General features: G+C 37.5%; 1 protein-coding gene across 7 annotated transcripts in view; it reads right to left on the minus strand.

Annotated features, from left to right (window-relative positions):
• Positions 1-2,869: 2,869 nt before the first annotated feature.
• Positions 2,870-24,225, minus strand: part of KLHL7 (kelch like family member 7) — a 68,984-nt gene continuing 47,628 nt past the window's right edge. For all 7 annotated transcript variants that reach the window (XM_002818151.5, XM_024249923.3, XM_063725737.1 and 4 more), the window contains 4 exons: positions 12,394-12,634; positions 10,283-10,484; positions 5,263-5,360; positions 2,870-4,279 (listed from right to left, as the gene is read on the minus strand). In XM_002818151.5, coding sequence (XP_002818197.1) covers positions 3,996-4,279; positions 5,263-5,360; positions 10,283-10,484; positions 12,394-12,634 — 825 coding nt within the window. In that variant the 3' untranslated portion in view covers positions 2,870-3,995. The remainder of the gene's footprint in view (positions 4,280-5,262; positions 5,361-10,282; positions 10,485-12,393; positions 12,635-24,225) is intronic.

Genomic DNA, 24,225 nt, shown 5'->3' on the forward strand with positions numbered 1-24,225 from the left:
CAGCACAGACTTTTTTTAAATAAAATTTTTATTTTTTCTAAAGTAGTGTGAATCATCTTGGGAAGGAGGAAGGTTAGGAAGATAAAAGTGGATTCAAGCTTTTTAAAGTCTTTTGAGGCAACTGTAAAGAGGGAGGAGGATATTTAAAGGAAGGATTTATCAAATGCTGAATGATCCCACCTGTAAAATGTCCTTTCATTAAAAGGACAGTCCTTTCATTAAAATGACTCTCACTGAGAGCTGGTTTGGTGCCATGTGGGAGTAAATTGGATTTTCTCAAGTCTTTGGTATAACCTTAGAAAGCAAAATTTCCTCTAAATACCTCCTTTACCCCTGCATATGTAGCAAATCCAAAATTTTTGCTGTTAACAGTATATATGGCAAAAGGAATATAGACTGCTTGGTGGAATAATTGTTTATTAAACGGCTGATTTTGATTTTGTTAGTAATATTGTCATGTCAAAATAATTCATGACTCAAAATTTTCATGGGACAATATGTCAAGTTTTTGCCAGCTAGGCCACAAAGTCACAAGTATATGTTTTTTTTTAAATAGCAACATTTTTTTTAAGATGCTAAACTTTTCTGACCAAATTGTGATTTTTGAAAGCATAAACTTTAATTACTTTGTCATCAAAATAGTATCATTGCAAAGGATATAACATTAACTTATCAAATGTCTACTAAAAAGCAAGCAGAGCACTTTACAGGACAGGAAGTTTTGGGGAACAAAATAGAAAATGTGCTTGTCAGTATGGTGGGTGTACTTTTACCCACTATCCTGATATTGACAATTCTGCAGAAATTTCCAAGGCAGAAAAAGACACTAATTGGGAATTATGATACAGATTACTAAGGAAGAAAACCACTTCATTATAGTTCACATCAAACCTGTGTATTTACTATAGTGTGTTCTAGTCAATTGACACAGCCTAAAAGGAAATGCTAGTGTACTTAAAATATCTCAAACAGGTACTGTATATTCTACATAGGAGATTGTCAAATTATATAGCTATATTGTAATATAATAAATGGATATTTCACCCTCGAAAAAATTAAACTAGTCACATTTTTCAATAGAGTGCAAAATTGACAGCCCTACTAAAAATGTTCAGAATAATCAAATCTAGAGCAGAAAGTAGATTAGTGGTTGCCTAGGGCTATGATGTTTGGGAGGTTTTCTGTGTTGAACAGCATCTCCCCAAATTCATGTCTACCCAGAAGCTCAGAATGTGACCTCGTTTGGAAATGGGGTCTTTACAGGTGTAATTAAAATAAGGTCATACTGGATTGGGGGCCCTATGTTGTCGTTTTTTTGTTTGTATTTTGCTTTTTTTTGAGGAGTCTTGCTCTGTCACCCAGGCTGGAATGAAGTGGCGCAATCTCAGCTCACTGCAACCTCTGCCTCCCAGGTTCAAGCAATTCTCCTGCCTCAGCCTCCTGAGTAGCTGGGACTACAGGTGCACACCACCATACCTGGCTAATTTTTGTATTTTTAGTAGAGACGGGGTTTTGGCATGTTGTCCAGGCTGGCCTCAAACTCCTGACCCCAGGTAATCCACCCGCCTCGGCCTCCCAAAGTGCTGGGATTACAGGCGTGAGCCACAGCGCCTAGCCTTTTTTTTTTTTTAATGAGACAGGGTCTCAGTCTGTCACCCAGGCTGGAGTGCAGTGGCACAATCATAGCTCACTACATCCTTGAACTCCTGGGCTCAAGTGATCCTCCCACCTCAGCCTTCTGAGTAGCTAGAACTGTAGGTATATACCACACCTGCTAACTTTTTATTTTTTTGTAGAGACAGGGTCTTGAACTCCTAGCCTCAAGTGATCCTACTGCCTCCACCTCCCAAAGTGTTGAAATTACTGGCCTGAGCCACTGTGTCTGGCTCCTATGTTGTCCTTATAAGAACACCATGTGAAGATAGAGACACACAGGGAAAAAGCCCATGCAAAGACAGAGACAGAGATTGAAGTGCTGCAGCTACAAGCCAAAGAATGCTGAGGATTGCTGGCAACCACCAGAACCTAGGGGAGAGGCACGTGTGGTTTCTGCTGCAGACCCTCCAGAAGGAACTAACCCTGCTGACACCTTGATTTAAGAGTGCTGGCTTCCTGAATTGTGAGAGAATAAATTTCTGTTCTTTCAAGACACCAAGTTTGCAGTAGTTTGTTATGGTAGCCCTAGGAAATACAGGGGCGTTGGGGGAAATAGGGAGCCATTGCTAATCAGTACAAGGTTTTTTGGGGTGATGAAAATGTTCTAAAATTGTGGTGATGGTTGCATGACTCTGTGGATATACTAAAAACCACTGAATAATATATATGTTTTTTCTAGTCTTGCTCTGTCGCCCAGGCTGGGGTACAGTAGCTCAATCTCAGCTCGCTGCAACCTCTGCCTGTCAGGTTCAAGCAATCCTCCTGCCTCAGTCTCCTGAATAGCTGGGATTACAAGTGCACAACACCATGCCTGGCTAATTTTTGTATTTTTAGTAGAGACGGGGTCTCATCATGTTGGCCAGGGTGGTCTTGAACTGCTGACCTCAAATGATCTACCCACCTTCGCCTCCCAAAGTGCTGGGATTACAGGCATGAGCCACTGTGCCTGGCCTGAATAGTATACTTTAAATGGTGAATTGTATGGTATGTGAATTATATCTCAATAAAGCTGTACATTAAAAAACCCTACACAAATAGAAATGTACCTATCATTGTGTTTTTCCTAATTCCTTTTTGATTTAAACATTTTTAGGGTTTAAGACTATTATAACCTCTATATAAAGAAAACTGAAAATTAAGAGACACTTCTTCACAAATTCTAAAAACAACCATTACCTAACATACTTGAAGAACAAATAAACTGAGTGGCCTATTTTAAGTTAAAAAATATTTAATATTATCAGATAAAAACATTGATGGTGACAGCTTTACATGGTTCATTCCATACATAGTGAAAAAGGCAAAGTATTACTAGGAAGGAAATGAGTAGTTGGGTTTGTAAAAGATTTATTGATCACATAAAAGCAATGAATAGGAGATGACGTATATTTAACTCATGATTACAAAACTTTTAGAGACAACTAGGTTAAATATCTCATGTTTTGGCTAAGGGGAAAGAATTCATGATCTCTTTAAAGAAGTTCAAAGTCAACACTGATATTGTACAACTACCAGTGCTTTTCTAATGATCTAGAAATTTGCTATAAATAGCTTTACCTTTTGCTAGTTAATCACTTACTATGATTGGATTTTATTTAACAGTGAGGACTAAAGAGGCAGAATCCTTTTTTAACCACTGGATAAAACAGAGACATAAATTAATGATGGGTGCTAAGCTTTACATTTTATGTTAAAAAGATGGAATATATTTAAGTGCACTGAATATATTTCATGAGGAGTTGGACACATTAAACCCCAAATCTGTTTAGGAAGTTTTGTGAGAAAGTGTGTATATGCCTTGACTCACTCTGGCTTACTTTTAAAATGGAATACATTTGGCACTACATAAAATAAATAAAGACAAGCAAACTATGTGAGACTAAGCTGCTCCATCTGAGTTGCCCATCTTGACTTACAATTCATACTATTTCTTAGTTCTTGACTGAGCACAAACAGACCTAACCACATAGCACTTCTGTGATGCATGAAAATAGAATCTAGAGCTAAGATACTGCGCTTCACTGATGAGCCAATCTTCCATTCTGCCAAAATCATAGTTACAAATGTGAAATTCATTCAAGAAATTCATATTTTTAACAAATGCTTATACTTTTTCAAGTTTTCTTGCTAGATATGTTCTTGGTTTTGTGGCCAGCTAAAATATGATCTTTGAATTAAGTAAATCTATAGAAAAGAAACATCTATTTTATAGGAACCTCATTTCACTTGAAACTTTCTTTACCAAAACACCACACCAAAACTTTGTCACCAAACTCTTGGAACAAAGCACTGGTGGCTATATTTTAGAGTCTCTGATGAGTCTGAAGTCCACTCATTTTTCATGTTTCAAGGGTCTCTTCATTTGCTCCGCAAGTATCGACAACACAAATTAAACAACTTGTGACTGGAAAAGCACGAACTTTGGAGTTGGCAACCCATTTGTCTGTTTCGGTATTATATTCGAGAATGTGTCCTAATCGACCAACACCCTGAAAACCAGCCAAGACATAAACTATAGAGCCAACTGCTGCACACTTCACTGTTACACCCTTCCATGGCATTGGTGAGACCATCTTCCATTCGTTCAACTTAATATCGTAATATTCCACATTGTCCAGGCCACCTTCAAAAGAATAAAACATGAACAACATGAAAAATTATATGAACAATTCTAAGGTTTCTTAAAGTAAAAACTTTTTGTATTTTTCCAATATTTTATTGTGAAAAATTTCAAACCCACAGAAAAATTGTAATAATTTTACAGTGAATGTCCACATAGCCACCACCTAAATTCTTACTCTTATTTTAACACAATAGAAATTTAATATTTCTTTTTAAATATTGATTTTTTTTCTAGAAAATTAAACATGTTTTATCTATTCTGGAAAAATGCAAAATAAACCGATCAGTGATTCCCCTCTGATTAACTTTGATTATAGTTATTCAAATGTCCTTCTTTTTCCTCCTATCTTTTAGCACTTTATGGAAAATAGCAACAGACAGGGACAGAAGAAGGAAAATAAGTTATCTGTTACACTTAAGTGATGCTGAAATGTACTGACTAAATTGAAGCTTGTGTCTAGATTCAGTTCCGACTCCCTTTCATTTAAGACAATTATTTAAGATTCTTTAGTACATCATTATTTATGAAAACAAAATGCCAAATTTAGTCATTTAAAAATTACAATATTGATATTTCCATGCAATGTTTAAAAATATTTAGGAAACTTTACCATTTAGGACCTGGATACAAGCCCTAAAACTTGTATTTAAAAAGTTTTTAAAGGTTTTTTAAAGTTCAAATATTTCTATTGCTCAATAGTTCTTAAGCTGGTGCGACATCATTCCCCAGAAGGTATCTGGGAATGTATAGGAGTCATCTAAAATTGTCACAATGACTGGTGACCACTGCGACATTTCATAAACAAGAATGTTTAACATCCTGCCATATTTTATCAAGTATGTTAATTCCTAGAAACTATAAAAATAGATATAATAATATACATGGTAAATGCTTCTATCTAGATTTTTTAAAATGCTTCAATAATTTAAGGAAGTATCAGCAAACTCATCAGGAAAGTGGAACAGTGAATTAACATCACATACCTAAACCATTCTGACCACCCACAGCAAATATCTTGTCTTTTACAAATACCAGCCCATGATTCTTCCTGGCTTCAATCATTGGACACAGCTCAGTCCATCTGAAAAAATTGAAGTTTTTAGTGTGCTTGTTTACAGGAAGTAAAAGAACTCATACTAATGAGAAAGGTCTATTATTCTAATTAAGTGCTCATTTACTACTCACATATGTGTACATATACGAACAAAATGTCTAGAAGTGTAGAAAAGAAAAGTTTAACAATGATTATGGGTAATTTATTAATACATGGGGAAAACAGGGACTTTATTCCTTTCAATTCTGATAGGATATAAGAAAATGAGGATATCTATTAAAAAACATGTTTTTAGAGGAAATCCATTTCCTGAGGTTCATAAAAACTTGTAATATGGGAACAAAAAAGAAGAGGAAGATACTTAGAAGATAAAGAAATAATTCTTTTTTCTTTCTTCACACTTCTGCTGGCAGGAAATATGAACTAGTTCTATCACACGTAGCTTTAATTATTATTTATATATGCGTAAGTAAAACACAAACTTATAATGGACCTCAGGCAATCAGGAAATTAACAGTATCTGTTACTATTCACATGTCCATCTTTAAATCTACACTAGGAACTTTATGCTGCTCTGGTAACAAAAAAGTACTATCATTCTGTCAAGTTTAATACCTCATGTTGCTCTGTTCACAGCCACTATTATATAAATAATGAAACTGAGAATATAAATGTGGACCCAAGTGTTAAAGAATATTAATTCACAGGTTGCAGCATTATACATATATACACAGACAATCAAGTTTAGTTATTTTTTTCTGAGATTTAATACCTTCTTCTACATACACTCCCAAGTCTGACATTTGTGATTGTGAAGGTGGTACTGGCACACAGGCTTGTGCTTTTAGCAGCTAACTTAAACCAAGAGACGCCAAACAACAGTAAGGACAACAACAAAAGGGAAACTTGGCATAAGTGTAACTCTCTATAATTATTGTTTATAGCTCTTCTTTAAAACAATTTGATGGCCGGCCGGGCGCGGTGGCTCATGCCTGTAATCCCGCCACGTTGGGAGGCCGAGGCGGGCGGATCATGAGGTAAGGAGATCGAGACCATCCTGGCTAACACGGTGAAACCCCACCTCTACTAAAAATACAAAAAATTAGCCAGGGACTACCCGCCTGTAGTCCCAGCTACTCGGGAGGCTGAGGCAGGAGAATGGCGTGAACCCGGGAGGCGGAGCTTGCAGTGAGCCCAGATCGCGCCACTGCACTGCAGACTAGGCGACAGAGGGAGACTCCGTCTCAAAAAACAAAAAACAAACAAACAAAAAACAATTTGATGAATTTAACTTTATAAAACATAATTAAGGTACAATGATTAACTCTGAAATATTAACAATTCTTTTCTCTTACATTTATGTATTGTTTTAAAAATGGTTTGACAGTCACCACTCTCATTTTCAAAGTACTCTGTTAAGGTGAGGTGGACAGCATGGCTCCTGTTTTTAGGAAAAACACACACGCTCATCCAGGTGAAATAACCGGCATACAGTTCGGAAGTGGGAGAGCAGTAAAAACTAGGTCTTCACTGCCCTGCACGTAGTGAGATTTATAGACTGAGCTATCATCATGCATTAAACATAGTATTTGACTTGGAAAAATTCTATTTACATACCACTTTCTTCTCCAAATATAATATTAATGATATAAAAAGAGAGCATGTCTTTATGTATATCTAAATCTCCTGAAGGTTTAGAAAAAAATTTTCACAAATTTCCCTTCCTCCTATAATTCACATGCAAAGTACGTACTAGGTCCCTGCTATCTGCAATCTGAAGTTTAATGTTTAGAAGCGTTTTTTCGCCTGTAATCCCAGCACTTTGGGAGGCCGAGGCGGGCAGATCACAAGGTCAAGAGATAGAGACCATCCTGGCCAACATGGTGAAACCCCGTCTCTACTAAAAATACAAAAATTAGCCCGTGTGGTGGCGTGCGCCTGTAATCCCAGCTACTCAAGAGGCTGAGGCAGGAGAATTGCTTGAACCTGGGAGACAGAAGTTGCAGTGAGCTGAGATCGTGCCACTGCATTCCAGCATGGTGACAGAGCGAGACTCCGTCTCAAAAAAAAGGCATTTCTTAAAATTCTGACTGCCCAAACTGCGTCACATTGTTTCCATAGACATAATTTCTTTCTTTCTTCAGTTTGTTACTTTATTATGAGCTTCTGCTCCTCTCCATCTTTTTTAAAACTGATTTTAAAAATGTGATACATAATACATGTACATATTTTTATGGTACCTGTGATATTTTGACACATGTATACAAGGTGTAATGATCAAGTCAGAGTAACTGCGATATCCAGCACCTGAAACATTTATCTTTCCTTTTGTTTCTTTTTGGGCTAGGGAAGGAACCCAGGCCTCCCATGTGGCTGCTGAGGAATATCTTTTGTGTTGGGAACATTTCAATTCTTCTCTAGCTATTTTGAAATATACAATAAATTATTAACTATAGTCTCCATACTGTACTACTGAATATTAGAACTTATCCTATCTAACTGTATTTCTGTACTTGTTAATCAACCTCTAGTAACCAACATTCTACTCTCTACCTCCATGAGATCAACATTTTTAGCTCCCACCTGAGTGACAACATGTGTTATTTGTGTTTCTAACCACAGGCTTAGTTTTTCCACAGGCTTAGTTTTTCAGCTTCCAATTAAACACGTTCTAATTATAAAACACTTAAAATGTCAAAATTGGGAAGAAATTCTTATAAAAAATAACTTGGCTGGCTAGATAACTTTTTTTGTTTTTGTTTTTGTTTTTGAGACAGAGTTTCGCTCTTGTTGTCCTGGCTGCAGTGCAATGGCACGATCTCAGCCCACTACAACCTCCACCTCCTGGGTTCAAACGATTCTCCTGCCTCAGCCTCCTGAATAGCTGGGATTACAGGCACGTGCCACCATGCCCGGCTAATTTTTTTTGGTATTTTTAGACGAGATGCAGTTTCACCATGTTGGTCAGGCTGGTCTCGAACTCCTGACCTTAGATGATCCACCAGCCTCGGCCTCCCAAAGTGCTGGGATTACAGGTGTGAACCACCACACCTGGACTAGGTAACATTTTTAAAAGGAAATAATATAACATTTGTTTTGAGAGTTGGATAATTATATTCACACTAGCTTTTCATTTGTGAACATTTAAGGGCATTGAAGGGAACATAGAGAATTGAAATTTAAGCTCAATATATATAAAATGAAAGAAATGCTAGGTCTTGTAAGTTTTTAAATATTCCTGAAATTGAATATTCACCTAGTTTTAAAAAATACAGAAGCTGCAGAACTCCTTTATATTTTTACTTTGAACAAAAGTAAGTAAAAAATCAATATTAATTTACATTGATAGCGCCTGAATAAAGATGTAAAAATTTAGAAACCTGGAGTTTTTATGGTTATGGCTTCTCTTTTAAGAGATTTTTTAGAAATAAAAAATAATTAGCAGAATGAATCAGTTTTCCAACTAGTATGCTGTAACACTTTTTGAGCCTAGGGTTTATGGGAAGTAAGGTAGAGGTTCACATAAAAGGGAGCAAAGTTGGTAAACATCTTTAGCAAAAGACAAATTTCAAGACAACTTGCTTTTCTATTATTTGCATCGGAAAGAAGTTATTGATTATGCTTCCTTAAATCTTTTAAAAATAGGTGGGAATCATAGATAAATGCACATAATTAATCATATTTTATAATTAAGCTCTTATTTCTTAATTTTTTTTTTTTTTTTTTTTGAGATGGAGTCTTGCTCTGTCACCCAGGCTGGAGTGCTGTGGCACAATCTTGGCTCACCGCAACCTCTGCCTCCCAGGTTCAAGCAATTTTCCTGCTTCAGCCTCTCCAGTAGTGGATTACAGGCATGTGCCACAACACCCAGCTAGTTTTTGTATTTTTAGTAGAGACGGGGTTTTGCCATGTTGGCCAGGCTGATCTCATACTCCTGACCTCAAGTGATACACCTGCCTCAGCCTCCCAAAGTGCTGGGATTATAGGTGTGAGCCACCATGCCTGGCCTCTTATTTCTTAATTTTAAAAAAAGCAGTAGCTAGAGTTGAAGACTTCCGTGTTTTGTAGTTTGGCAATATTTCCTAAATATAAAACTTCAAGCACGAGAGTTTTGATGCAACTCTGGCATAACATTTTAGTGAATGTATTTACCCAGTAACGTGTTCTAGTAAGGGAAGAACAATGGGCAATCTAGCCATATGATCAAGTGACTTTTCTTATCAAAGCTCTTTGGATGTTTCCATAAAAGGTACGAATAGGGTATCATCTGCTTTATGTCCTCATCAGCTTTAATGTCACTACTCACAACCCGTGCCCTCATCCCCTCTCCATTATTCAATGATTAACACATTTCCTTTGGCTACATTGAATGTGTTCCATCATTAACTATAAGGTCAGAAAAACTGGCTAACCAGTTATTTCCTTAGCATTTTACCTTTTTGACACACTTTGCCTTTTTAAAAGCAGTTGATTTAAGAATAATTTTATTTAATAAACATGAATCTAAACATACTTAGGAAGTTTACACCTAAAAAGAACTAGGGAGGCATGATTTATTAATGCCATGAGCCAATATCTAATATTTCTACTTAAGGACTAATTTATTGCTGATCATAAACTCCTCTCTCCTCCTCTACATTTCCTGACCACTCAAACAAAAACATTTTATGAGTTGATGAATCAGTCAGATGTGTCTCATGAATAGGCATTTATTGCACGCAGAACCAGAAAGAAAGAGGTTCCCATGGGGTATAAGTTCAAGCCATTTCTGGTGTAAGGGAAAGGTCCAGGTTATAAACATGCCACTGACCCTAGCACACTCAAAAGTTTATATACACTCTTCACTCAAGGACAAAATTCTTCTGTTGGGTTCCTCTGGTCTTTTGACATCTCTTACAGAGCTTATAGAATACAATTAACTGTAAAATAAATTTTAAATAGATACATACGTTTCTGTGGCAGGATCATAAACTTCACAGGAATTAAGCACTCTCCCAGAAACATTGTTTCCTAAACTTCCACCACAAACATAGATTAGGCCATTGGCTTCCACCATCCCATGGCTGCAGCGCTGGGTCAGCATGCTGGGCTTTGTGTGCCAGCTTTCAGTTCTCGTATCATAGCACTCAAATAAATACAGAGCTGAGTTTCCTGTAAAAGAAAAAGGCCCCATCATGCTTAACTTTAGTGTGTGTAGGGGTTTGGAGAGAACTGACTGTAGATCTTATTAGTTAAGGAAGGAAGAATTTAGGGTCATATGGCCATCTTCATAATCCAACAACAACGAAGTGTAGGAATAGTTTAAGAAAACGCTAATAATCCTGTTTGTATAGACCCTGGAAAACACCCTTAAAAGGATCTGTTGGAAATACTTATTTATTGGTAATTAAACTTTAGAAAAAGAAATTTGATTTCAAAAGAAAAATTAAATAAGAAGCCTTATATATGTCTTCAAGCCCCCTTATGCATGACAGGAATTATCCATACTTCAAAGGTTTATATAAAGTGGAAAAGCATAATAGTTCCTTACAGATGGTAGACCCATACCTTAAAATATGAAAACTACTATCTGATCATATTCTTATTTAATATTCTGGAATAGCTACAGCACTATTAACAAAACTATATTTCCTAACTATTCTCAGTTAGTGTGGTATATCCTGAAATCACACTGGTCCCTGCTGGAGTATATTCCCAAAATATTGATGTATATTTCTGATGTATTTTGATTACACAATTTAAAGGCAAAATATACATTCATCATGTTTTGAAACTTCTACACACTGTAGGAGTTCAATAAAAAATTTTAGAAATGATACTATTAAAGATTAAGTGCGTTTTTGTTTTTTGTTTTTCCTTCCCAAGGACAAAAATTTTAGAAGTTACCAAACTATTTCTCATCTCCCACCATTCTGGGCTAATATCAAATGATTTAAAAACGACAACACCTTTATAATTCTCCATTGCAACTAAGGTCTGTGAAAAATAAAGATCAGAAAATAACAACTAGAAGAAGCAATGGTCATGACCAGAAATAACTTCTTTTTAACTTTTTAAACATTCCTGATTTGGTAGGTTCAGTGGGTGGACACTATGGGAAAATATATAGTATATAGTAGATTAAAAAAAAAACTACTATTTAAGCTAAAAACACACTTAGCAAAGGCTGAAGAAATGAAGTTATCTGCAGTACCACAGAACAGTTACCGTCTATCATCTTTAGGATTTATTGTATTTGAAATATTTTAATTATAACAGTCTCTGAAGAAGGCTTTTAAAGAGAGGAAATGGTTACATTTAGGAAATAGTGATTTTTCTTATATTCATTTGACATATAGTTGGGGTAAAAACATAAGTATGCAACATATAGTTGGGGTAAAAACATAAGTATGCAGACCAAAAGTATAACCGATTACACGGTCTTCCTAGTTTTCTTTATTAGCCCATTATTTAAGCTAAAGAAATTACTTGAAAATGAAAGCATACAAAAGCTATTATGTGTCTAGTCTGCACCTAGAATATTCATTTAGAAAAATTATTCATTTAGAAAAAGAGCACTACTGGACACTAACACACATCCCATTCTGCTCAATAAGCATAAATACCACTACAGTCATTAAAAACTTAAAGAATAAAACAAATGAAAAAGAGCATTCTTTTTTCTAATAAAAAGAAAGCAAAAATAATACAAATTTTAAAAGCCTGAATATAGTAATGAGTTCTTAAAGAGTCTATAAGTTGAACTCTGAAATCTTTAAAACAAATAATATTATGTAGCCCAAATAATTTAGAACTATAATTCAGATAATGTCAACTAATGCTTCATTATGATAAAAAAAATGGGCCATTAATCTAGGAAGCTAAAGTTCTGTAATTTAATGGTTTGTAAAGCAATGACATAAACCTTCAGGGAGATGAGCTCTAAAATGTGACAAACACGTATTTAAATTACCAAGAAAGTATCTGGACAAATAATACCAGCTGTTTATTTAAATATGAAAGCCAAGATACTTGGCTTTAAAGCATTTGCCCCAAACCAAAATACTTAAGAATTCCTTACCTACTTCTGAACCTCCAGATGTATAAATTTTGCCTTCTGCAGCACATGCAGCAAGGCTGTCTCGAGGCGTCGGAGGACCCAGTTTTGAATACCAGCTATCCTTCACTACATTATAGCAGTCCATTCGCTTTATTGGGAAAAGCTGAGAGCCTCCCAAAATGTATACTACATTGTCCCAAAACACGCATGCTGCATCTCTTCGTTTTTCAAAGGGGCAGCGGATGTCTGTCCAGCTATAATCCTGTAGCAGAAAAGGACGGGAAGCTTTCAGTAAGGAAAAAAATATAACTGAAAAGGACAATGCAAAGATACAGTCAAAAAACATATAAGAATATGTTAATTTATTAGACTACACATACAAATGTTTGGCTTGAGACCATTACCAATTTAATCTTGTGTGGTTTTTGCAGAATGTTGATTAGATGGGGCGGAGGGCAGAAGGCAGGCACATGACTGCTTTGGGTCCTTACTGGCTCTAAAATAAACTTAAATATATTTGGATATACCATCACCACCCTGTCTTCTATTCCTTCTATTATTGAAGATAATACAAGAAGATTCTAAAATAAGTTGTTTTATTATTTTTAAAAAGCTTATTTTTCAAATGTAAACGTCTCCATCCCTTCCCTGCCAGATATATAGTGTGATATAAGTAATCAATGGATAATATAAAGCTCAAATTGCCATTATCCTACTGAGAGTCTAAAGCCAGAAGGTATTTTGTGGACTTCTTTATTAATTTTCTATATTGAGTTGAGCCAATGTAGTCAGCTGGACTTTAAAACTGTTGACGTTTATAAGGAAATACTTGAGTAATCTCTTCTGAGTACTCTGGATACTCACTTTTCACCCCAACGATTAGAAATATACACCTATCAGTACTTGACAGTAAGGGCTGTTCACAGCATCTGTTTCTTCACTATGTTTGATAGCATAAAAGAATGCTTGTGCCGCCCTTCCATGTATGTGCATGGGGGGATGCCCCTAAAGTTATAGTATATTGGACCCTCCCTTTTTTTGAGATAGGAAGCTACAGCGTTCCTGCTATTTTCTGAAAATAATCAGGGTCAGATAGGAATTCATACCATTTCCAATCTCACCAAGGAAAGCACTATGTGTGATTATTGAGTTTCCTTTGAGAATATCTGACTGATAACCTATGATCGTATCCAGTGTTTCAGGCATTCATTGGATTAAAGTATCACAGCACATCAGGAATGGTCTCTTAGGAAAGGAAGAGTCCCTAATGTAGAATACTTTGACTCCTGACAAAGATGAACATTTTGCTTTTTAGGTGAACAGGAAAATAGAGCCTTAGTAGCTTACGATTTTATTCTCAAATTAGGATCAATATCCCCGTAGATTACTCAGTGGTGGGCACACAAAACAATGTGATAAACATAACATGTTCATGAAACTTCAAATCCACTAAACACTTGAAAAACTGGGGGGAAATATTTTCACTTGTTCTCTTAGAGAAACTGTATACCACAGAATGAAATAAAGAGATATAATGATCATATTGTACAGGGAACAATCCCTCAAAGATGAACTAAATCATTCTCTTAAATGTTCTTCATATCTACTCATAATTCCTATCTAATCAGGTTTATGTAGCAGAGAAATACAATTTCATTAACTGCATTAACTCAGTGAATCTCAAATCTTGTCACTCTTACCCCTAATTTATTTGACATTTATTATTTGAGAGCTATATGGGAAACTTTTTTTTTTTTTTTTTTTTTTTTTTTTTTTTTTTGCTGATTATAGTACCTAGATACTGTATGTAGTTGGCAGGGGGTGGGGTGGGGAAGAATAGATGGGAAGTCAGTCTTGTCAGCTCAGTGGGTATGACTGTTGGGCATTACCCTAGTGATGAAACTAGTTCCAACCTGGGCTTGCAGGTGAAGGCAGTGCTATTTATTGCTCCCTGCAATAGGGAAATGTACAGGGAAATCTAGAGGAATATGCAGTTCTCATGTTAGCAAGAAGATGGACAAATAACAGTAGAGTCACAGATGGGAAGGTGTATGTGTTTGGGCAGGGTCAGGGAGCTGTTACCCTAAAAATATGATTTAATTCAGTTAAGTTTTACTGAGTATCTATTCCATGCAAGTTCTTATACTTGGGTGCTGAGATGTGAAATTCGGAAAATTGGAAAGCCTGGAAAAGATATGGGTAGAAGGATTTCTTAAATTTTGATATATCTCTCATTATACACATGTACATATGTAGACACATCCATGTATAAAGTCCTGTCTTCCTTGGTCCTAGTCAGCCTTTCTTGCCTCTGCTGTGATATGCCATGCTATACTTTTTTTCCAAGCTCAAGACTGCTTTCCTTTTTGTAGGTTTTCCTGATTTCTTTCTTCTGAATCCTTACCACTTGAAGTCCAGGCTTGATGACTGAACACTCCATTGTATCTTGCCCTATGTGATTTTCTAGCTGTAATACAATAGTTCTCATTGCTCCTACAAAAGTAAAAGCTTCGGGCTGGATGTGGTGGCTCATGCCTGTAATCTCAGCATTTTGGGAGGCAGAGGCGGGCAGATCACCTGAGGTCAGGAGTTCAAGACCAGCCTGGCCAACATGGTGAAACCCCTGTCTCTACTAAAAATACAAAAAATTAGCCGGGCATGGTGGCAGGCACCTGTAGTCCCTGCTACTCGGGAGGCTGAGGCAGGAGAGTTGCTTGAACCTGGGACGCAGAAGTTGCAGTGAGCCAAGATCATGACATCGCACTCCAGCCTGAGCAACAAGAGCGAAACTCCGTCTCCAAACAAACAAAAAAAGAGTAAAAGCTTCTTGGGAGTGACAAGTTCTAAATATTTTCTCTAAATGCCTCAAGGCAAAAGATCAGCGTGATATTTTCCTTCAAAGTAAGGACTGATTTTATATAATGTATTCTGAAAACACATAGATCCTCAAATAATAGAAATACTGTAGTAAAAAGGCAACCACAATCCAAAATGAAATACTTTTCATTTTTAATACCTGAGAACTTTATTTTGGATCATTTTGAGAGAAAGTCGAGCCAAATTAGGGAAGGCAGGGTCTTAGGGAAAAAAGAAAGCAAAATTATCAAAACTTTAAGATTTCTTAGAGAAACCACAGGGAATCAATCCAACCTGAGTTTAAGATGACTAAATTACAAGTACTTTCTCTTAAGCCATTATTTGATATATCTTAGTTTCTAAGGGCTTTAAAAAAGGTCATACACCTATGGTGACAATCTACATGAAAAGCAGGTTTATGCCAGATGGCAGAACATTCCTAGAAGTAGTTTCATAAGAAACACATAGAAACAGTTTTGGCTTCATTCATCTTACAAGGACACAAAGAATGTAGTTCAAAGGAACTGGCAAACTTGGGTATGAAGCCAGGCTCTGTATGGAGGAGCTATGGATCTCAATTAGGGTCACTTAACTTCTAAGGGACTTTAGTTTATCTGTACAACAAAATGACTGAATAACCAAAGGTCTCTTCCCTTTCAGTCCTAGCATCCACTGATCTTAGAATCCAAATGATTTAGGATGTATCCCTAACCAAATAGCTACTATTAATTTATTAGTTATTAAGTACTTACCTTTCCAGGAACTATGCTGAAATATTTTAAAACATCATATTATTTAATTTCCTTAATAACTCTATAAGGTAATATACTCATTTACAGATAAGAAAACTAAGAGATATTAAGTAACTTATCAAAGGTCACATAATTAGAAAATGGTGAACCCAAGATCTTAATCTAAATCCATCTGACTCCAAAGCTGTGTCTTTAGCCCCTGCGCTGCTTCTCTAAAAGTCTTTCATGGCCTACTAGAAAGAACAAAGCACGGGGAGTAGAGTGATCTGGGTTCCTCTTGTCACTGTTTTGTTTCTAGCAAAGTGATTCTGGGCACTTGAATTGTCATTGTTGGATCTCAACAGCCTCATCTATAAAATCAGGAGATTAGCAGGATGGTTGCTGAGGTCCTGCACAATCTCCATATCTTTTCACTTATAAGCACAATGCTCAACTGCCAAAAGCACAGCTGCTGTGAAAATGAGTTTTTCTCCATGTGTTTGTATAGTATTTGGCCCAGGGCTCAGCATACTGAGGGAATGTTTTCACTGAGTGATAGTTCACATTTGCAGGAAAGTATATATCATCCAGTAGGGCCACCCTCATTTTTGACTTTGCAAATGTCAGAGACTGTAGATGCTGCACTCTGCTTCTCGTTTGTACCAGTTCTTCATTGCAGCACTATCTTTATGTTACACTGGCTCCAGCTGGCATCTTGTCACTATGGCTCCTGGTTCTGTGGTGGCTGCACCACTGAAAACCAGAGGGACCTGTAACCAACCAACCGGCAGTTCCTGGGGCTGAGGGCCAGGCTTTCATCTACTGTTTTTGTAAATCCAAATAGTTTCCACTTTCATCCTTTGCTAGAGCAATTTTTCTCCTAGGAATTTATCCTAAAGAAAAAACTGGACAGTGTACAAAGCTGGCAGATATAAAGGTGATTCACTGCAGGAGTATTTTAACAGGAAAAAACTGTAAATCAACTAAATGTGTTTGATGAAGACAGGTATTAAATTGTGGTGTATCCTTGTGATGGAATACTCTACAGCCCTTCAAAAGGATGACATTCTCACTGATGTGAAAATATCTCCATAATAAAATGGTGAGAGTAAAATACATTTTGTAAAATAGCATGTAGGCATGATCCCGTATTTGTAAAATGTAAGGACTGAAATGATGTTCACTAACTACTGATGACTGTCTTTGGACATTGGGGGCACTTTGGCTTCCTCCTTTATATCTTGCTATATTTGAATTTTCTACAAAGAATATGTATTTTTTTTTAAAGATAACAACAAAAATACAATGAATGGTACCAAAAATATGGTACCAGGAAAACAACTACTTTTCTCAGCAGAAGCCTATACTAGTGCTAAATGTTTTAACAGGAACATTTAATTCAAACTAATTTAAAGGCTTTAAGAATTGAGAAACACAAATAGCTATTATAAGACTAAATTTCAACTACAGGACAGATTAGAGGCAGTCTTTGCTTTCCTTCCAAATAACACATTCTTAAGGGCACTATGGTTTTCCAGAAGCAAACACTTGATCATGTCAAGTAATTCCACAGGATGTATCCATATTTTGAAATATGTTCATTTTCAGTAGAGTCACACAAATATTACTGGAAACACATTAACCTCCTTAAGTCCAGAAAGAAATTTAGTAATTAGCCGTTAGGAAAAATACTCTTGTAACTCAAATTCTTCTACAACAGTAACATTGTAGCTCAGTAGCTTCCACAGTTGGGGAGGAGGAGGGAGATTGTGCTATTGCAGGCTGCTAGATAAAATCAGGCTTAATTAGTAACAAACAATATACAAATGGGCATTTCTTAGCTGTTAATGATTAGCTAAAATTAGCAAACAGTCCAAAGTGAGGCCAGTGGCAAGCTGAAAGGGAATTATTAAGAATCATTGCTGCTTTATAAAGTCACAAAATGTTCTTCCCGTCTCCATTCTCAAATTAAAACCACACCACCAAAACACAAAAATCAAACCTAAGCTACTCAGAAACTCAATCATTAAATAAAACTCAGTCTGAAGGTGAATAAGCATGACATGGATATTATGCTTGATAACAGTACTTGTCCTTAGAGTAGAAATAACATATTAGAGAATTATATAGTATCCCTGTGCTACTACCTTGCCAGTTATCTAAATAGAAGATTGCCTTTAAGTGAACTTTGCCATGCAATTTTTAATCTCGGCGCAGCAAGGTATATTACACTTTAAATTATCTCAAATCCCAGAAAGCAATTGTATACTCATTTATAAAAACGTTCTCACCAATGAAACAAACATCTACTCTTTGTACAGAGTACAGGAGATGTACCAGGTGTCTGGAAGAGTTCAGAAGATGAAGGGAAAAACAAGGTGGGGAAGATGGTAAGCATTTTTATATTTAAATATGGGAAGATTAGAAAACCCAAGGGTGACAGAGAGAATCTGACAGAGGAGTGAAGGAGAGCAAAGAAATGAAAAAAGAGTCAGATGAACATAATTGACATTCACACAAATCCTGAGAAGATTTAAACTTTTTGGCTTTAGACCAGAAAACTGGTTTAGAAAGGCTAACTGATGGTGGGGTATGGTGGGGCAAGGCTGTAATCCTAGCACTTTGGGAGGTTGAGGCAGGCAGATTGCTTGAGCTCAGTAGTTGAGACCAGACTGGGCAACATGGTAAAACCCTGTCTCTACAAAAAATCTAAAAATTAGCAGGTGTAGTGGCATGTGCCTGTAGTTCCAACTACTCAGGAGGCTGAGGTGAGAGGACTGCTTGAGCCTGGGAGGTTGAGGCTGCAGTGAACCGAGATCACGGCACCGTACTCCAGCCTGGGCAACAGAATGAGACCTTGTTTCAAAGAAGAAGAAGAAGAAAATCCTAACTGACTTGCCTAAGGTCATATCTAGAAAAAAGAAAAAAAGGAAAAAGGAAAAAAAGATCTCGGCCAGGCTTGGTGGTTCATGTACTTTTACCCCAGTGCTTTGGGAGGCCAAGGCAGGAGGATGGCTTTAGGCTAGGAGTTCAAGACCAGCCTGGGCAACATAGTGAGACCCTTGTCTCCACAAAAAAAAATTTTTTTTTTTAAATGGCCATGTGTGGTGATGCACGCCTGTAGTTCCTGCTACTTGGGAGGCTGAGGTGGGAGAATCACTTGAGCCCAGGAGGTTGAGGCTGCAGTGATCACCACTGTACTCCACCCTGTGTGACAGAGGAAACCCCTGTTTTAAAAACAAAACAACAAAAAGATCTCACAAAAGACAAAAGACCAATGATCTAGTCCTTCAGCTCTTCCACCTATGTCTAATTTCTTTTTTTTTTAAAGTGCAGTCCAGTTAGATTCCATTCAGTTATACAATACTTTTGGAGGCTTTTATGAAAAATTTTAATAATCATACTTACCAAGTCAAGATGCATTCATACCCAGGATTCAATATACTTTTAAGTCTTTTCTCTTTCTTCCTACCCAAACCCTACGAGTAAGTCTCCCTCAAGAAAACTTCCATGAAGCTTTCACAGAGACTTCCTGGTTGACAAATCCAACCCAGGGAGTTTTCTTCTTTCCATGCCACCAACACAGTCATTGTCTATCACACATCAGGACAATTAACTGTTAAGTTCAGCTGAGGTGTTGACAGCCACCTCTGTGCTAACCGCTGTGTGCTTATGTGTACGCCTCATGCACTGTGTGTGTGAGGACAGGGTCCTGTTGTATGTGTTTTTCATATCCCCTGCTGGTGTCCAACCCACAAATTTAAAATCCTATATGAACCATGAATATATGCTAAAATATTACTTATTTAAACATACTTTCACAACCAGCTAGCCGTACAACACACTCTGTTGTTAGTAACAGGTAAGGATAATTATCTTTTATACCTGGATCACTGAATTTTCAAATAAAATAATCCATACCAAATCTAACTGAGTATGATTCAATACTTCTGAGATGACAGCTCTTAATGCAGCTCTGGGTCAACATATGAACAATTACCAAAGGTAACCAATATTAACAATTGGTGACATGGTCTAGTAAAGAGTGTGAATTCTCTGTTAGTTAACCTCAGCTTGACTTATCCCTGTAGCCCTGTGCTCATGGACCCACTGCTCTCTAGCTACCTCTCAAAGGCTAGAGTCCCTTAAAACCCCACCCCAGGCCGGCTGTGGTGGCTCACACCTATAATCCCAGAACTTTGGGAGGCTGAGGCAGGAGGACTGCTTGAGTCCAGAAGTTCAAGACCAGCCCTGGTAACATAGAGAGACCCCTGTTGCTATAAAAAATGAAAAAAATTAGTGGGGTGTGGTGGCAAGTGCCTGAAGTCCCAACTACTGGAGAGGCTGAGGTGGGGGATCACTTGAGCCTGGGAGGTCAAGGCTGCAGTAAGCCATGGCCGTGCCACTGCACTCCAGCCTGGGTGACAGAGCAAGACCCTGTCTCAAAAACACAACACAACACAACTTCACAGAAATAACATTCCCATTTTCCTCATTTCTTCCCATTTACAGCCTTCAATTGAACATGTGCAGCTCTGTTTCCACTCTCCCTGACCCTTTTTAGAGTGATCTGTTAATTTATGATAATTAAGGCCAGGTGTGGCTATGGAGAATGAGTTTGATGTCATGATTCCCAGCGCCAGTCATATTTTCACTGGGGGTTTCTTGGAGATGCAGTGACATAACACAAAGAGGAACAAATCTTTGAAGGTGGGAACTTCAGGCACTATACCAAGGTGGGGTGGAAGGGGCTGTGAAGTTGATTTTAGAACAAAACTACCAACCAGTGTATTATGGAGGTACTTGAAAAGAAATTGAGACTCTCAATATTTCTATTTTGGAAGATGTTCTAGGAAACCAGAGCATATAACTGAGAACTTACCTCAGGATGTGATCTAATCTCTTCTTTACATGAACATGAAGACCACCTGTCTAACAAACTGCCTTCAAAGAATCAGGGAGAATACCTTTCATGCACAAACTGCAGAGAACACTGTTTACCCCTGGCTGCCCGTGATGCTGACAACTAAGGAAACTTAAGGGATACTCATGATGACCCACACTTGCATCTCAGCAATGTCAGTTGCTGGGGCTTGCAGCTAGAGGTCCACCTCATCTGGGATGATTGCTGCCTATTTTAGATATTTTGTTCTTGTAGGTGCTTCTGATCATTGTAGCAGTGTTCACATTTTTACTTCTGTGTAGTACTTCTAGAGCTCTTTGCTGGTGACAAACGCTACTGATATACTGTTATAAAACTCTCAATTTTTTTTTGATGTAACACCATTTTCCTTTAAGGTTTATACTTCATTTATGCACATGATCTTTTAAAATCGTACACAATTTACAACTGCTGATTTCCGCCATGATCACAGGGTGGAACTGTTTCCTCCTTAGGGAGGACCCGTTTAAGAGGGAAGGTGGCTATGATACAGACACTGCAATACCTTTAATATAAAATATTTCTGACAGGAGAATGTGTCCCAAGTTAAAGATAACTTTCTCTTATTTTCTTTTATTTAGAGCCTTCTATATTTAGGTCCAGTCTTATAAAACCAACTGAGAAAATTATGTAAAGTTATATTGGTTCATTCATCCTTATAAACTTGAGTACTCACCCTGTGCCAGACACTAAGCTCAGTAATGAGTCTACCTTAGAGTTCTGAATATGAAAATGCACCCAGGGTAAACCTTCTGAATCTGGTGGTTCCATGAATAGGGTGCCATATGGTTTTCTGCCTTAGTAATTTACAGGCTCTGGCCCTCGCCCTGCTAGTCTTACTACTAGTTTATTGTTGGCAGGGAATATGCAGAGTCCCCTTTTCTCCAGGGCATAGTCTCCCGTTTCTCCACTGTATGAAGCCAAGATCCTTACAAAGCCCCAGCTCATCATTTCACTGGCAGGAGGAATCCAGATAAAAACTGATCAGTGAAGTCAACTTTTATTTAGGTATCAATATCGTAAGACATTACCATGTTACAGATTGAGAACACCAATACTAGGATAAATAGAACACTGAATACATAACTCTTTTAGAAATCACTAAGCACTTGATGATTTAAAAACAGATACAGGATGGGAAGAGGCAGCTCAACAGGCTTTATAAAAGGATGATAACAAGAAAAATATCATTTCAATTCAATATAGCAACCCAAGACTTCTTTTTCTGTCAATATTCAGAAAAAAGATTTTTCTTTGCTATAACTTTTTAGTCATCAGTAAATACAAATATTTGCCCCTGTCACCAATGAAATACAAGAACTATAACTGACGGAATGAAAATGTTTTTATTGGTAGTTCATTCCTCAATTATTTGAATTTTCCCATAAATTTTCAAAGTGCAATTAGGAATGAGTCATTTATAAGAGCAAGGCAAGACAACAAATGAGAATTCTGAAGTTACAGTCTCACTTCCAGGCTCGTGTAGAAGAATATGCATCTCTTTTCAACTGTCCAATAAAAAAAAAATCAAGGAAAGAATTAGAACTACAGACTAAAAATAAAGTGCTAAGAGTCATCCCACATTTGCCTTATTCTAGGAAAAGTGCTTCCTGCCTCCTAAATGAACTCAGAATTCTTCTTTCCCATCTGCACATCAAAATAGCCATCTACTTTATTTTAAAATAAAATATTTTCAACCAACACTTGGCTTCATTGCTTTTTAACTGCCAAAATCAACACCATAGTTATGGTTTGGGAAACAAACTGGGTGTAATTATTATTAATACCTGAAAGCTATGGTTTTTAGAATTACAATTTTTGTTTTGTTTTGTTTTGGTTGCTATTCTCTTGTTGCCCAGGCTGGAGTGCAGTGGCATGATCTCGGCTCACTGCAACCTCCACCTCTCAGGTTCAAGCGATTCTCCTGCCTCAGCCTCTCCAGTAGCTGGGATTCCAGGCGCCTGCCATGATGCCCGGCTAATTTTTTGTAGTTTTAGTAGAGATGGGGTTTTACCAGGTTGCCCAGGCTGGTCTCAAACTCCTGACCTCAGGTGATCCACCCACCTTGGGCTCCCAAAGTACTGGGATAACAGGTGTGAGCCACCGTGCCTGGCCTAGAATTACAATTTAAACTATCATTTCAGTTTTTGTTTGGGAAAAAAAAGTTTATAATTTTCCTGTTCTTCACTCAAAAGGATCCTCAAAAATTAAAAAACACAATAGTCATTGCCAGTGTCCTCACAGTGAGGACACTGTGCTTACTGGATAGTACACAGGCCATGAATCCTCACGGCACCTGCTAGTCACTCAGTCGTCTATTGAGAAAGCCAGATTTCTGTAGGTAAAAAATCAGCCTATATTCTGGAGATGAAGGAATAGACCAGAAATTGATGTCTGAGCCAAGAGCGGGCCAATAGGGACAGTCCAAATATGATGGTGATTAACCAATCTAACCTGATCCTTCCCTCCTTGGGGAGGTGTTTTTGCTATCTGGCGGCATATTTGCTCTATAGGTTATGGTGTTAAGTGTTATGGTAAGAAAGAGAAGCTGATAGAAGTTTCTTTCTCTACCAAAATATAAGAGGAATTGCTTGCCTTGGAGGAACTGCTGAGACTGGTAACTTTGTTGCAAGAGGGCCAGATGTGGTCTTCTTACTGGATCAGATTAATATAACCAGGAAAACTTGCCATATAGCTAACACTTTGGCTAACGCATATTTCTGTTTCTATCTACCCAGATCATCAGATTGAATTCCTTTTCAGCTGGCAGGGAAAATTTTTAAATGTCATGGTCTGACTTCAAGGATCCCTTGACTCTTTAGCTCTATGCCATAATCTAAGCTGCAGGCATCCTGGACCAACTCACCTTCCCAAGGTCACGTACTGGTCTCCTGTGTTGATGCGCATAATGCTAACTATTCCTGGAGACCAGAAAATGGAAAGGATCCTATATGTCTTGGTAAGAAATGTTGCTTGACAGGACAGAAGCTAAGTTAGCCTAGGATACAGTGCTGATTGCTTCAAAGTCCCTAGATGTTCTTAGGTCTAGAGCAGAGGTTGGCAAACTATGGCCTGAAGGCCAAATCCACCCCCTTAGCTGGTTTTGTAAATAGTCTTTTTTTGTTTGTTTGTTTTGAGACACAGTCTCACTCTGTTGCCCAGGCTGGAGTGCAGTGGTGTGATCTCAGCTCACTGCAACCTTCACCTCCTGGGTTCAAGTGATTCTTCTGCCTCAGCCTCCTGAGTAGCTGAGATTTCAGACATGCACTGCCATGCCCAGCTAATTTTCTGTATTTTTAGTAGAGACGGAGTTTCACCATGTTG

Source organism: Pongo abelii, chromosome 6 (genome assembly GCF_028885655.2).
Source record: "Pongo abelii isolate AG06213 chromosome 6, NHGRI_mPonAbe1-v2.0_pri, whole genome shotgun sequence".
Classification (NCBI taxonomy): Eukaryota; Metazoa; Chordata; class Mammalia; order Primates; family Hominidae; genus Pongo; species Pongo abelii.